Source organism: Herpailurus yagouaroundi, unplaced genomic scaffold (genome assembly GCF_014898765.1).
Source record: "Herpailurus yagouaroundi ecotype Mexico unplaced genomic scaffold, PumYag 67793, whole genome shotgun sequence".
Classification (NCBI taxonomy): domain Eukaryota; kingdom Metazoa; phylum Chordata; class Mammalia; order Carnivora; family Felidae; genus Herpailurus; species Herpailurus yagouaroundi.
Window position 1 is genome coordinate 25,288,464 of NW_024420586.1, and position 13,016 is coordinate 25,301,479.

General features: G+C 52.9%; 2 protein-coding genes across 2 annotated transcripts; one reads left to right on the forward strand and one right to left on the reverse strand.

The window, feature by feature from the left end:
- Window positions 1–3,400: 3,400 nt before the first annotated feature.
- Window positions 3,401–4,669, forward strand: ERAS (ES cell expressed Ras). Its single transcript, XM_040468978.1, has one exon. The coding sequence runs from the start codon at window positions 3,727–3,729 to the stop codon at window positions 4,426–4,428; it is 702 nt and encodes a 233-aa protein (XP_040324912.1). The 5' UTR covers window positions 3,401–3,726; the 3' UTR covers window positions 4,429–4,669.
- Window positions 4,670–5,574: 905 nt separating this feature from the next.
- PCSK1N (proprotein convertase subtilisin/kexin type 1 inhibitor) lies at window positions 5,575–10,776 on the reverse strand. The gene is made up of 3 exons (XM_040468977.1): window positions 10,574–10,776; window positions 6,387–6,853; window positions 5,575–5,940 (listed from the first exon to the last, which is right to left on the reverse strand). The coding sequence occupies exons 1-3, from the start codon at window positions 10,685–10,687 to the stop codon at window positions 5,745–5,747; spliced, it is 777 nt and encodes a 258-aa protein (XP_040324911.1). The 5' UTR covers window positions 10,688–10,776; the 3' UTR covers window positions 5,575–5,744.
- Between the last annotated feature and the right edge of the window lie 2,240 nt (window positions 10,777–13,016).

The window sequence follows — 13,016 nt, forward strand, 5'->3', positions numbered from 1 at the left end:
GGCAGGTGGCTTGGCTAGTTGTACTATAGATTAAATGGTGGAATCCCTAGAAAATATGTGCCTGCCTCAGAAATAGCCTCACAGCCAGTCACAGCTACACCCTGGGCTGAGTGAGCAAGAAAACTATCAGGAAATGTCCTCACCAGGCCTCTCTCCCCATCTCTCTTTTTGTCCTGATTTGGGGGTGGGGAGTCTAGGTTTAACATACTTAGACTTGGTGGTCGTGGGTAACTTCCTGGGGGGAAGGAGTTCCTACCATTGACCAGGGATGAGGAATTGGAAGATAGTTTGGGCGTTTTATTTCTCCCATATAATGAGAATTGCTTTGGCAACTCAGAGTCTGGGCTGAAGTTTCTTAGACTTTTCTTCGTGGCCATCTTATGACTCCAAGATAACCACGAGTAAAGAAGAAGGGGAAGGGGGCTGAGCCGCCAGCTCCGCCATCCCCCTTTAAAAAGCATTCTGGATGCCCCACCCCAACAACCTCAGCATACATCTGATTGGTCAGAATGGTGTCACGTGACTGCCATAGCTGCAAGGGAGTCTGGGAAATGCTTTGACAGCTGTCCACTTCAAATCGGATTCCTAAGGCCCTGACAGAATAATCCCTCCCCTGCAACTCCTTCCCTTCGGAAATGGGCACAAGGGCACAACGCTCTCCCCCAAGTTACTTTGAAAAAGCCTGCTTGAGGCAGCCCAGGGTCGATGGCCTCAACGAGGCCCTCAATACATATCCCCAAGTCTGGCCGCTCAGGTGAAAACTCTGACACCCTCTGCACACTGAAAACTTGAGGTCACAACCCACATGGGGACAAGGTAAGGGAGAGGTGCAGCAGGAGGCAGGGGTACACGAGGAGGTCCCGCAGCTCTCTAGCAGCGCCCCCCCAAGACCGCTGCCTTTGCACACGGTAAGCTGGGGCTGGATGCCTCCTCCCGCACTCAGCCCCCCCACCCCAGGCGGGGGCGTGTCCACGAAGGCCCCCCCCCCCAGGACTACTGCGCATGCGTTATCCCTCTCCCCTCCAGCTCCCACCCCCACCCTCCCACTCCCCGCCCCCTCGCGGGGGGGGGGGGTGGGTTTGGAGCGTCTCATCTGTCAGGCCTGTGAGAGCTGGGACGGCTTGCTTCCGAGCGCATCCCGAGTGCAACCATCTTTCTCAGGACTTGAGGTGAGCCGGGCCACCAAGCCTCTAGCCCCGGCCCCGGGCAGGGAGGCCTTTTCCCGGTGGGTTGTGAGGGCGCAACAGAGGTGGGCTTTGAGGGGAAACCTTCCCCTATCGCCTCCTATTCTCAGGGGTCAGGAGCCACCTCCAGCCCCTCACTCAGCCGCCTTTGTGGAGACAGTCCTGGGTGCAGGTGTCCGCACCGGGCGGGAAGCGGGCTGCTGTCCCGAGAGGCGGGAGTGGGGTGACTCCAGGAACTGGACGAGTGGGACTGGCCACAGTCAGGGGACAGTTTAGGGTAAAACTTGCGGGTCCCCCACCCACACCTCCCCAGCTTAGTCCAGGGGAGGGTGACCTGGCGCAGGTGTTGGCTTGTAGGGGCTCAAGTTCAGGTGCCCCCCGCCCCTCGACGCACACCCCTGGCAACTGGGCGAATCCACACACCATGGGCCAGCCGGCTCCGAGTGGGGCCACAGCGTCTCAAAGGCCCTATGGTGACACTCGTAGGTCTCGGCCCACCGCAAGTGACTTGGTATCACCCAGGGAGCGCGAGACCCCTCTGTGGTTGATCTCCCGTGGGCCCTGTGATCTCGGGCCGGTCACCGCCACTGCCAAATCGCTTGTCCCGGCATCGCTGTTCCTGCACTGACAAAGCAGCCATGGTGGTGATGGCCCAGCATCTCCAGGGTGGCGGGAAGAGTCGAGTGGGCCGTCATGCGGGTCTCCTGGCACCTGCTGAGCTCCCAGGAACGAATGCTGCTGCCCCTTATCGCTCCTGGTGCCCTTTGCCAACGGGGCAGAGCCCGTCTCATAGGTCCCTGGCCTCAGGCGAGAACACCCTCAGATTCCCAGCTGCCCGGACCCCAATCCTGATAGTTATCCTTGAACCACCCCCCCCCCCCCCCCCCCGCCTTTTACTCAAGAGCAAATCCTCGCCATGAGTTCCACCGTCGGCACATACCAGAATCCGATCCGATGTCTCCCCTCAGTCTATCTTTGCTGCTACATTTCTCCCTCTTTCTGTCCCCCAAGCCTTCGGGTACCGCAGAGCTCCATCCTCAGTTTACCTTTTTATCATGCCCCCCCCCCCGGCCCGCGCTCTTCTTTCTGAGCCAGCGTATCTACCGAGAACCCCACGGGTGGATCCCCATCTGGGATCTGCCCCGCCCCCCAACCCTGACCTCCAGAGCTCAAACTCAACAGAACCCCCCACTGATACCTCTAACCCACCCTCTGTCCCCAAACTGCCATCATCCCTGGGTTTCCAGAAAGACCCGAGGGAGCAGCCATTATGATGCATTTCCTGAGGCCACACACTGAACCAAGACCAGAATGTGTATTGAATAAATTTAATCGTAATTTGCTATTAATAGCTAACACTAATTGAGCGCCTGCTGTGTGCCCATCCTCTCCTTAACTGCATGATAATTTACTTGCTTATCTTGTTGATCGGCTCCTTCTCACTTCCAGAATCTAATCCTCCCAAGGGCAGGGATTTTAGTCTATTTTGTTCGCTGCCACTTCCCCACCCCCACACCTCCCACCTTCCTTCCCCACACCCATCACAATGCCTGGCACGCCAGGAAAACTCTGGAAATAATGCACGAAAATTAAATAATAATAAGAATGCCTAACATTAACCAATCCCCTTCTGCATGTTTATCACCTATTGTTGAGATATATTTTGCTGATTCCCCTTTGTTGTCTGTTTTCCTGACTAGAATGACAAGTTCCTGGCAGCCAGGGTTTGGTAACAATTTTCCCAGTTGTTTGTCCTTGCCACACAGTAGGTTCTCAATAGCTGTATGCTGAATAGGTAATAAAGGCTAAATTCTAATGTTAATGGATAGCTGACCTCATAATTTGCTGATTTACTTGGTTTATTGTCTCCACCTTTTAGAATACAAACTCCCTGGGGGCAGGAATGTTGCTCAGCATATAATATGCGATGGGGCACTATGTGGGGCTTGGGGATCAATCAACAGTGATACAAAACCAAATAAAAACTGACCAAAATCCCTGCTCTCCCTCCTCCGGAACAGGGAGGGACTGCTAATGGGCAGGAGATTTTCTTTTCCGGGTGATGGAAATATTTTAAAAGTAGATTATGGTGATGGTGGGGGCGCATGCGACTCCGGACCTCGAGGTTGTAGGTTCGAGTCGCGTGTTGGGTGTAGAGATTACTTAAAGTGTAAAAAAAAAAAAAAAATCATGGTGATGGTTGCAGAACAGTTGAATATACTAAAAAACAGTGAATTGTGCACTTTAACTGGATTGGCTTTATGGTCTATCAATTAAAAGTAAATAAAACTTTTTAAAATCACTGCCTTCACATAGAGGGAATGAGACAGAAAGAAATTAAGCAACATAAATAATGTATATAGTATATTAGAGGGTGATTCGCACACACCTAGGCCCTTAGGGAAAGTGATGCGATGCCACCCAACTGTCCCCTTGCCCCCAAATGGTCTTGCCTAACCTACCCCCGCCCCCATTGTCTTTTCTTCTCTTTCCCTCGTAGGGTCTGGTGTTCACATCCCTTCCCTGAGCTGCCCACGGGGTAATGGCACTGCCAAGAAAGCCTAACATGTTTGATCTGGGCCTGGGCACGTGGAGCCTTAGCTCCCAGGAGGAGAGCCAGAGGGCGCAGGGACCCCCCAAGGGTGTCAGCAAGCAGCTGCCTGAGTACAAGGCGGTAGTGGTGGGCGCGAGTGGCGTGGGGAAGAGTGCGCTCACCATCCAGCTGAACCACCAGTGCTTCGTGGAAGACCACGACCCCACGATCCAGGATTCCTACTGGAAGGAGGTGGCCCTGGGCCACGGGGGCTGCATTCTGAATGTCCTGGACACGGCAGGGCAGGCCACCCATAGGGCCCTGCGTGACCAGTGTGTGGCGATCGGGGATGGTGTGCTGGGGGTCTTTGCCCTGGATGACCCCTCGTCTTTAACCCAGCTGCAGCAGATGCGGGCCACCTGGGGCCCTCACCACACCCAGCCCCTGGTCCTTGTGGGCAACAAGTGTGACCTTGTGACCACCACCGGAGACGCTCGTGCGGCCGCTGCAGCCCTTGCGAAGAGCTGGGGAGCCCCCTTCGTGGAGACCTCAGCCAAGACGCGGCAAGGTGTAGAAGAGGCCTTCACCCTGCTCATCCATGAGATCCAAAAGGTCCGGGAGGCCATGGCAAAAGAGGCCGTGGCAGGGCCAGGTGGGGAGAAGGGCCGGCACGAGAAGGCCATGTGCCGCTGCGGCTGCTCCGTGGCCTAAAGATCTTGGTCAAGAAAAGTGGCCCTCCCCCAGGCCAGGGTGGTGGTTCCTAGACATGCAACCTCGGAAGCAGTTAGCTGTGTGGGGACACTGTTGGTGTACTGGGGATAGATGAATCCCTCTCTCTCGGGGAGTTTTTTCTTTGGTGATGGGCATCTGATAATGTAGGGCATAGTACTGGTTACTGTTGAGCTAAGAGATTTTGTGCAAAAATAAATGGTGTTCTCAGGTTTCAAAGCTGCCTCTGTGCCAAGTGTTCTGTGGGTGGGAGTGAAACTGAGAGAATGTTGTGAGATTTCTTTCATTCAAGAAATGCTGGCGGGGGAAGCCCAGTGTGTGCCAGGCCCTGCTTTGAATGCAAAGGATGGAGAGGCACAGACACTTAAAAATCCCTGCCCTCCTAGATCTAACATAAGGCAGGTGTAGGAAAAAAAAGTGGGGGAGGTCGAGGAAAGCCTTATCGAGTAGGTGACATTTGAGCAAAAATTTGCAGGTAACCTGGGGCAGAGGGAATAGCCAGTGCAAAGGGCAGGAGCATAAACCAGCTACCACCACACCAACTCCCAATAGTGCAGGGCTGGGTGAGAGTACAGGTAGAGCGAGCCTCTATACTGTGGAACTCAGTATGTCAACATTAGAAATCAAGCTAACTCAAAATGCACCCTAGCTTTCTGCCCTGACAAAGACACTTTGTTAATGACCTGGAGCCCCAGGTTCTAATTTCTCAGACTCAGAGTTCCAAGCCAGGATAAGGCCTGCAGCTTGCTCCCTCTCTTCCCACTGGGAGCCCCTCCCTGCATCTGGAAGCGCTCACGTGTGCTTTTGGACACCGCCCCCCCCCCCCCTCCGTACAGCCCAAACTCTGCTCCCACCTCACAGCCACCCCTTGGTCCTCAGAAGGATGGACCCTAGAAAGATGCTACTGCGGGCCCCTGAAAGAGTCCTCCAAGCCTTCCGGAGTAGGGCATGGGATCTGGGTGGTTACTACCATTGTCTTTATGGATGCCTCCTCCTGCGAGAAGAGGCTTTAGAGTGGGGGAGGGTGTTTCAAACGCCCCAGGGCAGGGGTCCCTCTGCCTTTGTCTAAGGGCAGCCATCACCATACAGCCCACCAGCCCCCTAGAAACTGCCACTCAGACAAGCAAATAGCTGCTTTAGATCGCATTTATTGTGGGGGCAAGAGCGGCGATCTTGGGAGTCCAAGGGCAGCAACTGCAGCTGACGGGGTAAGCCTCTCTCAGTGTGCCGACGGGGAGCAGGTGGGGTGTTGGGGTGGGTGGTCCTGGGCCGGAGGGCGCGCAGGATTCAGGCGGTGCTCAGGGGGGCAGGAGGCGGCGCACCGGCGCCTGGGGCGAAGGGTTCTCCAGGCGCTTCACCCGCAGCAGGGCCCCCAGCACACCCTCAGGGGGCACCTCCGGGCTCAGATCCTGGTCCGCGGCGCGGCGGAGGCGGCGCGGGGCAGCCACAGCCTCGGGGTCCGCGCTCCCCGCCAGGATCCGCCCCAGCAAATACCTGCAGGAGAGCCGAGTGGAAGGCACGGAGAATATGCCCGCTCATCAACATCGCGGGCCTAGGTCCCAGATGACCCTGCAACCCCATACTGCCTGGGGACCCGGCAGTCACCAGCCTCCTCCCCACCCAGTCGTCCCCAGCCCACTGCTTTCCAGCTGTCCCTGCCTCCCATCCCAGAAACTATAGTTTCCCTGCCCCCCACTACTCCCCCCAGGAAGCAGACATTGGAGCCCCCTTCCCGGGACCGAGAGTCCCGTTCCCCCCACTTTCTCCCCAGCCAGACATCTCTGACCCTACACCCTGGGTCCAGCTCCTCACTCCTTCCTAGGGTCCCAGGGCCTAGGTGTTGGCACCACGCTGTGAGGCAGGCCCCAGCCGTCCCCTCTCGCCTTCCTTCCCCCCGCAGGATGCAGGCACCGCCCCCTGCCCGCCCCTTGCTGGGCTACCTCAGCAGCTCCGGGTCCACATCTGGCGTCTCCTCGCCGGCGTCCTCTGCATCCGGGCCCGTGGGGCCGTCGTCGTAGACTGGGGGCCGGGGTCTGAGAGCAGCGGCAGGGGCAGGGACAAGCTGGGCCGCGAGGGCTGCAGGGTCCAGACGGGCGCGGAGCAGGGCGCGGGCTAGCTGCGCGGCGGGCGCGTCGGGGTCGTCCTCCAGGCCCAGCGCGGGGTCGTTAGTGCGGGGTGCGCTCCAGGCGCGCAGCAGCTGTGCCAGGACGCGCGCCTGCTGATCCTCGGCCTCCTGCGCCTCTGCCCGCGCTCGCTCCTGCCTTTCGGCCTCTAGCAGGTGCGCCAGCGCCCGCGCCAGCTCCTGCATAGCCCCCGCCCCTTCGCCGCGGGGCACTGCTCGCCGGAAGCGGCGGGGAGCTCCAGCCTCCGCCATGGGCGAGGAGGCTGCGCCCAGGCCGCGGAGTTCCTGCCAGAAGACGAGGGCGAGGAGGTGGGGGAAGAGATGTCAGCGTCCGTCAGGCCAGGGACCCCCCCCCCCCCCACCCAGGGGATCTCCATGGACCTCGAAAATCCCCAGATGCCACCAAAGGCACTGTGGCCCCGCAAATATACCCAGACACCCCTAAGGCCACTGGAGACCCCCAAATATCTCCAGACACACTTAAGACAACCAAAGCCTCCTATAGATCCTCAACCCCGCAATGGTTTCCTAGTGATTCAATTTACCCCAGGGCTGCTGAAGAACAGTTTTTCTTTTTCTTTTTCTTTTTTTTAACAGGAGTGGTGATGGCAGACATGACAGCCATAGATTTTTCTATATTGATGTTATGGACTATAAGAACCATATCTGCATTTTATGGGTTCCTATTTATTGTTCACTTGTGTTACCCAAGGGATAGCAGACTGCTCTGCACCTTGAACTTTGGAATCTATATCTAGATCAGTACCTTTAAGTTCATCTTTTCCCTATCCCTTTTCTTTCTCCTCACTCCCTCCCTTCCTCTCTCTCTCTCCCTTCTCTTCCTCCCCCTTCCTCTCTCTCGTCCTCCATCTCCCTCTCTCCTTCTCCCCCTCCTCTCTCCCTCTCCCTCTCCTTTTCTTTCCTCTGCATTGAATTGTTTTCCTGTGGATGTACATATTTTATTTAACTAGTCTTCAATTGATGGACATTTAGGGTGTTTCCAATCTTTTGCTATTCTTTTTTTTTTAATATTTTATTTTTTAAGTAATCTTTACACCCGAAGTGGGGCTTGAACTCAGCCCCATCAAAAGCCTCACGCTTCACCCACTAGGCCAGCCAGGTGCCCCCAATCTTTTGCTGTTCTTATCATGTTGGGATAAATAACCTTGTTCATATATTATTTGGCTTGTGTGTACGTCTTTCTTTAGAATAAATTACCCAATGACTAATTTTCAATTTGGACAGTTTTAAAACAATTTCAAAAAGTTTAAAGAAATTTTAAAAAGGTATCAAAAGTGCGAGTAAGGAACAAAAGACCATAAAAATGACCATGAAGAGTTGAAAAAGAAACACATGGAACATCTAGAAATATGTTTTGTTCTTTGTTTTTGTTTTTATTTAGGTAATCTCTACAGCCAACGTGGGGGGCTCGAACTTACAACCCTGAGATCAAGAGTCGCAAGCTCTTCTGACTGAGGTATCCAGGCGCCCCTAGAAATATGTTTTAAATGAAATTAAAAATTAAACAGGCAAGGGACGCCTGGCTGGCTCAGTCAGAAGAGCGTGGGACTCTTGATCTCGGGGTTGTAAGTTTGAGCCCCCCACGTTGGCTGTAGAGATTACTTGAAAATGAAATGCTAAAAAAAATTTAAAATAGGCCAGTTAAATAGCAGATTCAATAGAGCAGAAGGAAGTGATAAGATTGAACAGATCTTGACACTTGCTACACAATGGAAGAGACACTCAGAGCAGACAGGATCAACTCCTTCAAAGACTCATGCAGGGACAACAAATGATCCTAATGCGGGAGCAATGGAAAGGAAAAGATGAATACGTTCGACTCCATTCAAATTAAGGATTTCCTGTTATCCCAAGACACCACAAATAGAGTGAATGGGAGAAGATGCCTGCAACACAAATAAAATAAAGGATTGGCATCAGATACACAAATAATGCCTAAAAAGCAAAGAGGCAAACAAACTAAACCTAGGGAAAACTGATGATCAAATATTTCACAAAAAAGTAAACTCAAACAGTTACTAAATATATGAGTCATAGGGCACCTCATTAGTAATCAGGAAAATGCAAATTAAAATGCCAATGAGCTACTATGCACAGTGCGTCCAAAAGATTGCCAAAAATCAAACTAATAATGTCCAATGTTGGCATGGCTGTGGAAAAAATGGAAACTCTCATACACTGCTGGTGGGAATTCAATTGCCAGAATAACTTTGAAAAACCAATTTGGCAATGTCTAAAAAGACGCACAAATCCTGTGACCCACTCCTGGGGTGGTACACTGTTTGAAACAGCACAAAAGTGGAGAAGGGGAGGACAAAAGCCTGGAAACAACCCAGCTGTCTACGGGCTTATTGAGAATGCATTTATAAAACCATGATATACTCATACACTAGCAATGTACTCAGAAAATAAAATAATATGCAGCAATTGATTTTTGTAAATGAATTACAGCCACACACTTCAATGTGTAAATGTGGATGGTGGACATATCTCACAACCGATGCACAGTCAAAACAAAACCAAAAACAAAAAGGAGGTTGGAATTCGATTTCAGGCGGCCTAAGACATCCTGATGACTTCCTAGTGACCCCTAGTGACAACTAGGAGCCAGATGCCTGGCATGATTCCATTTCTATGAGGAAAGGCTAAAACAACATATTGTTTAGACATATACACCTATATGAGGATCCCTTTAAAAAGTAAGGAATTAATGAACAGAAAATACAGGATGATTCTGGAGGAGAGGGCTGCTGTGCGCAGGGGCACCCAGGGGCTTCTAACTACTGATCATGCTCTATTTCTTAAACTGAGTGGTGGGTACACATGGGGGTTATTTTATCATTATTCGCTACATCATACATGTATGTTAACTATATTACGCCATATGTAAAATATTTAATAATTCTTAAATCCCCCATCCTTGACGCCGACAGCGCTGAAGAGTTGGAGGATGTTGTGCTCCAAGCGCCCTGTGCGCCACAACCCCTTAGCCCCTGGGGAACCACACACTCACCAGCAATCACAACCTCACACACACTCACATGGACTAGCAGGCGTTGAGATGTCACATGTGCAACGCAACACTGCCACATCCACACACAAGCAACCGCACACGTTCACACACACGGCTGCTCATGCAGTTACGATCGCCAAGCTACCCAGATGCGTGGACACGCACCATCCTTAAAGACACAATGCAGCACAGAGACATCATGGCTCCTCTCCCCACAATGACACAGCTCCACAAAGAGACAGAGAAACAGCCTCATGAACACCCATACAAAATCCTAGTCACTTGGTCCAACAGAACCCAAATGGGATGTGCACATGGGAATGCAAAAAGTATTCCCTCTCAAAAGATGAAATCTTTCTCCCCCCCCGCCTCTCTCTTTCTCTCTCTCTCCCTCCCTCCCTCTCTCTGTCTCACACACACATAGACACGCCCAAAGGTCAGTCATCACCATAGGATTCACCAACACACGGTGTCACTGAGACAAGTCACACGCAGGAACACCACCGGCATCACACACGATGCACACTCAGACCCACAACCGCACCTCCGTATGGACGCTTGGAAGCGCTGACATCAAAGGACACACACTTACAGGGCCATCACGTTCTCACGCCCCTGTCATCGCATCTCGTGCACACAGACCCGTGCGCGCACTCCCTTCCCGAATGCGCGCTAGTCCCATGGACAGCGCACAGGCGACGGCGGGGCGAGGCCCGGCCTGCGCCAAGTGCCAAGGATGGGCTGGGCGCGGCTGCCAGGCGAGCCCCGCACACCGCCACCCACACACCCAGAGACCGAGTCCGGCTTGGCCTGGGCGCCGACTGGCGGCTGCACCCCAGGCCACCCTGACCGACCTCCCCGCACGTCCGGGAACAAGGGCAAGCGAGGATGAAGGGCCAGCAGCCGAGCGCAGACCCTTGCCCGCAGCACCCTTCTCCCCACCCCCACCCCGAACCCGACTGGTGTCCCACCTTTCCCGGCCGTGCGCAGAACGCAGGGGGAGGCCGAAGTAAGCCCAACAGCAGCAGCACCAAAAGGCCGACGCCCCCGGCCCGCGGCCCGCCGAGCAGTGGCGACCACGCCATGCTGCCCCAGCGAGCCGGGCTCCGGACGGGCGGACTGGCTGGCAAATGCGCAGCACCTGGGCTAGCGGGCAAGGCTGCGGTGCTCTGCGGCTGCGCACACCAGGGAACCCGGCCCTCCCCTGCCCACCCCCTCTGCCGCCACTCCACGCAGGCGCAGCTTGGGAGCACCAGCAGCCCCTCCATCCAGCCCATTGCCATGGAGATGCCCAAGGGGCAAGGTGGAAAGCTGGAGCCTGCGATGGCGGTTGCCATGGCAGTAGGAGGGCAGTTGCCGGGGCAACAGACCTTGCTGTCCCTTAGCAGACAGGCAAGAAAAATGGACTCAGTGGAGTGGAATGGGGGTCTGGTCCCCACCTCTCCCTCCCTGGGAGGAGATATATGACTTGTTCAGTGGATAAACAGTCGCTACTGTGGGCGAGGATAGATACATAGATACATAGATTTCACCCATATATTGCTCAAGAAAGGATTTCAAGTCACTTAAAATGATATATCAAAAGAAACAAAACTGGTAAAATTTGTGTATCCATTGGGCAAAAAATGTTGGGAAAGGAATGTTAGTAGTTATTTCGGGGTGAGGCAATAAATAATGGTTTGTCAGTTTCTCCTTCACACTTCTCTCTGCTGTCTGAAAAATGTTGCAATGGATATGTATTACTATTATAATTAGATAAAAAGATAAAGATTATTTTCATTTTGGAATTAAAACAAAGTATGCTAACACGGCATAAATTAAAAGTGAAGAAAAGAAAGACCCATTTATGTTGCTGTGAGTATATCTAATCCATTGATTCTGTCTCCATCTCTGCAGTATAACAATTTTACAATGAAAATCATTATACACATCCCTTTATGGACCTAAAGATGATATACCCAGCCACAGTGTGATGAACACATGTTTAAGGTGATTCCCATGATCCTTGCCTCCTGGTGTCCACAATCTTTTTCTCTTTCTTTAATGTTTAGTTAGTTTTGAGAGGGGGGAGGGACAGAGAGAGAGGGAGACAGATGATCCGAAGTAGGCTCCCCGCTGACAGCAGCCAGCCAGGGGGGGGGGGGGGGGGCGGGGGGCTGGGCTTGAGCTGAAGTCGGATGCTCAACTGACTGAGCCACCCAGGCGCCCTCTGGTGTCCACAATGTTGTGTAATCCCCTTCCCTTTGAAAGTGTGCATAACCAAAGGTGACCAGATATATGGGCTTACGTGTACATAATTATGTTAGAAATGAGGTTGACACTGTTACGGATGGGAGAGTCTGCAGTTGTGTGAATGGAGGTCTGGGTTCTTGGATTCCCCAGGAAAGACTCATGTGAGGATCCTTGCTCAAAGAAAGACAGCCAGAAGGAAGGTAGCAACCACAAAGCAGTTTATTAAGGACAATACACTGTCAAGAAGGGAGGGTGGGCAAGCCCAGAGGCAACAACTGCTCCAGGGCTAGGGGTGTCTTTTCTTTTTATGTTTGCAGAGGTTATGGGTCATAGCTTGGGTGGTCTCCAACTGAGGTTTTTTCCATTCATCTAAGGGACTCCTCTTACCAGTTGGGAGGGGAAGTTTTTGGCCCTACAAGGTTCTTGATGGAACTGTCACAGCCATCTTTCCCCAGGGAGGAGGGGCTGTTGGTGTGACGGTTGAAACCATAATGCAAATATATTTTAATGGAGCTATAGGTTACCCTGGGGCAGAGGTTGAAGAGAAAAGTGCATGTTCTGCACCTGAGGCTCTTGGTCTGTTAGCCCTGGGGTATTGGAAGCTGTAAGGCCAGGATGCTAAAAGCCACAAAGTCAGGGTGTTGTGCCCTCAGACTTCTTTTAAAGTTTATTTATTTATTTTGAGAGAGAGAGAGAGAGAGAGAGAGAGAGAGAGCGCACACAAGTGAGGGAGGAGAAGAGAGAAGGAGAGACAGAATCCCAGGCAGGCTCCACGCCATCAGCACAGATCCTGATGCAGGGCTCAAACTCACACTGTCAGATCATGACCTCAGCTGAGATCTAGAATTGGACATTTACCTGACTGAGCCACCCAGGCACCCCTGCCCTCAGGCTTCTAATGTGTCACCTATTTATCACTGTCTTTGCCTCCAGCTGATGTCTAACTAACTGCCTACTCTATTGAAATGACCACGTTGTGAGGTCATTCCCACTCCCTTACCTCTAGGTAGCCTCTAGGAACTGAAGGTGGCCACCAGCTGACAGCCAGCAAGAAATCAAAGCCCCCAGTCCTTCAACTGCAAGGAACTGAATTCTGCCAATGACCTGGGTGGGCTTGAATCCTTCCCCAGTCAAGCCTCAGATGAGGCTGCAGCCCTTCCCAACACCTTCATTTCAGCTTTG

Excerpts from the sequence above, each read along its gene's own strand:
- ERAS (XM_040468978.1), top strand. The coding sequence starts at position 3,727 with ATGGCACTGCCAAGAAAGCCTAACATGTTTGATCTGGGCCTGGGCACG.
- PCSK1N (XM_040468977.1), bottom strand. The coding sequence starts at position 10,687 with ATGGCGTGGTCGCCACTGCTCGGCGGGCCGCGGGCCGGGGGCGTCGGC. Across the intron at positions 6,854-10,573 it reads TCTGCGCACGGCCGGGAAAG|GAACTCCGCGGCCTGGGCGC; the intron begins GTGGGACACCAG and ends GTCTTCTGGCAG. Across the intron at positions 5,941-6,386 it reads GTGGACCCGGAGCTGCTGAG|GTATTTGCTGGGGCGGATCC; the intron begins GTAGCCCAGCAA and ends GCTCTCCTGCAG.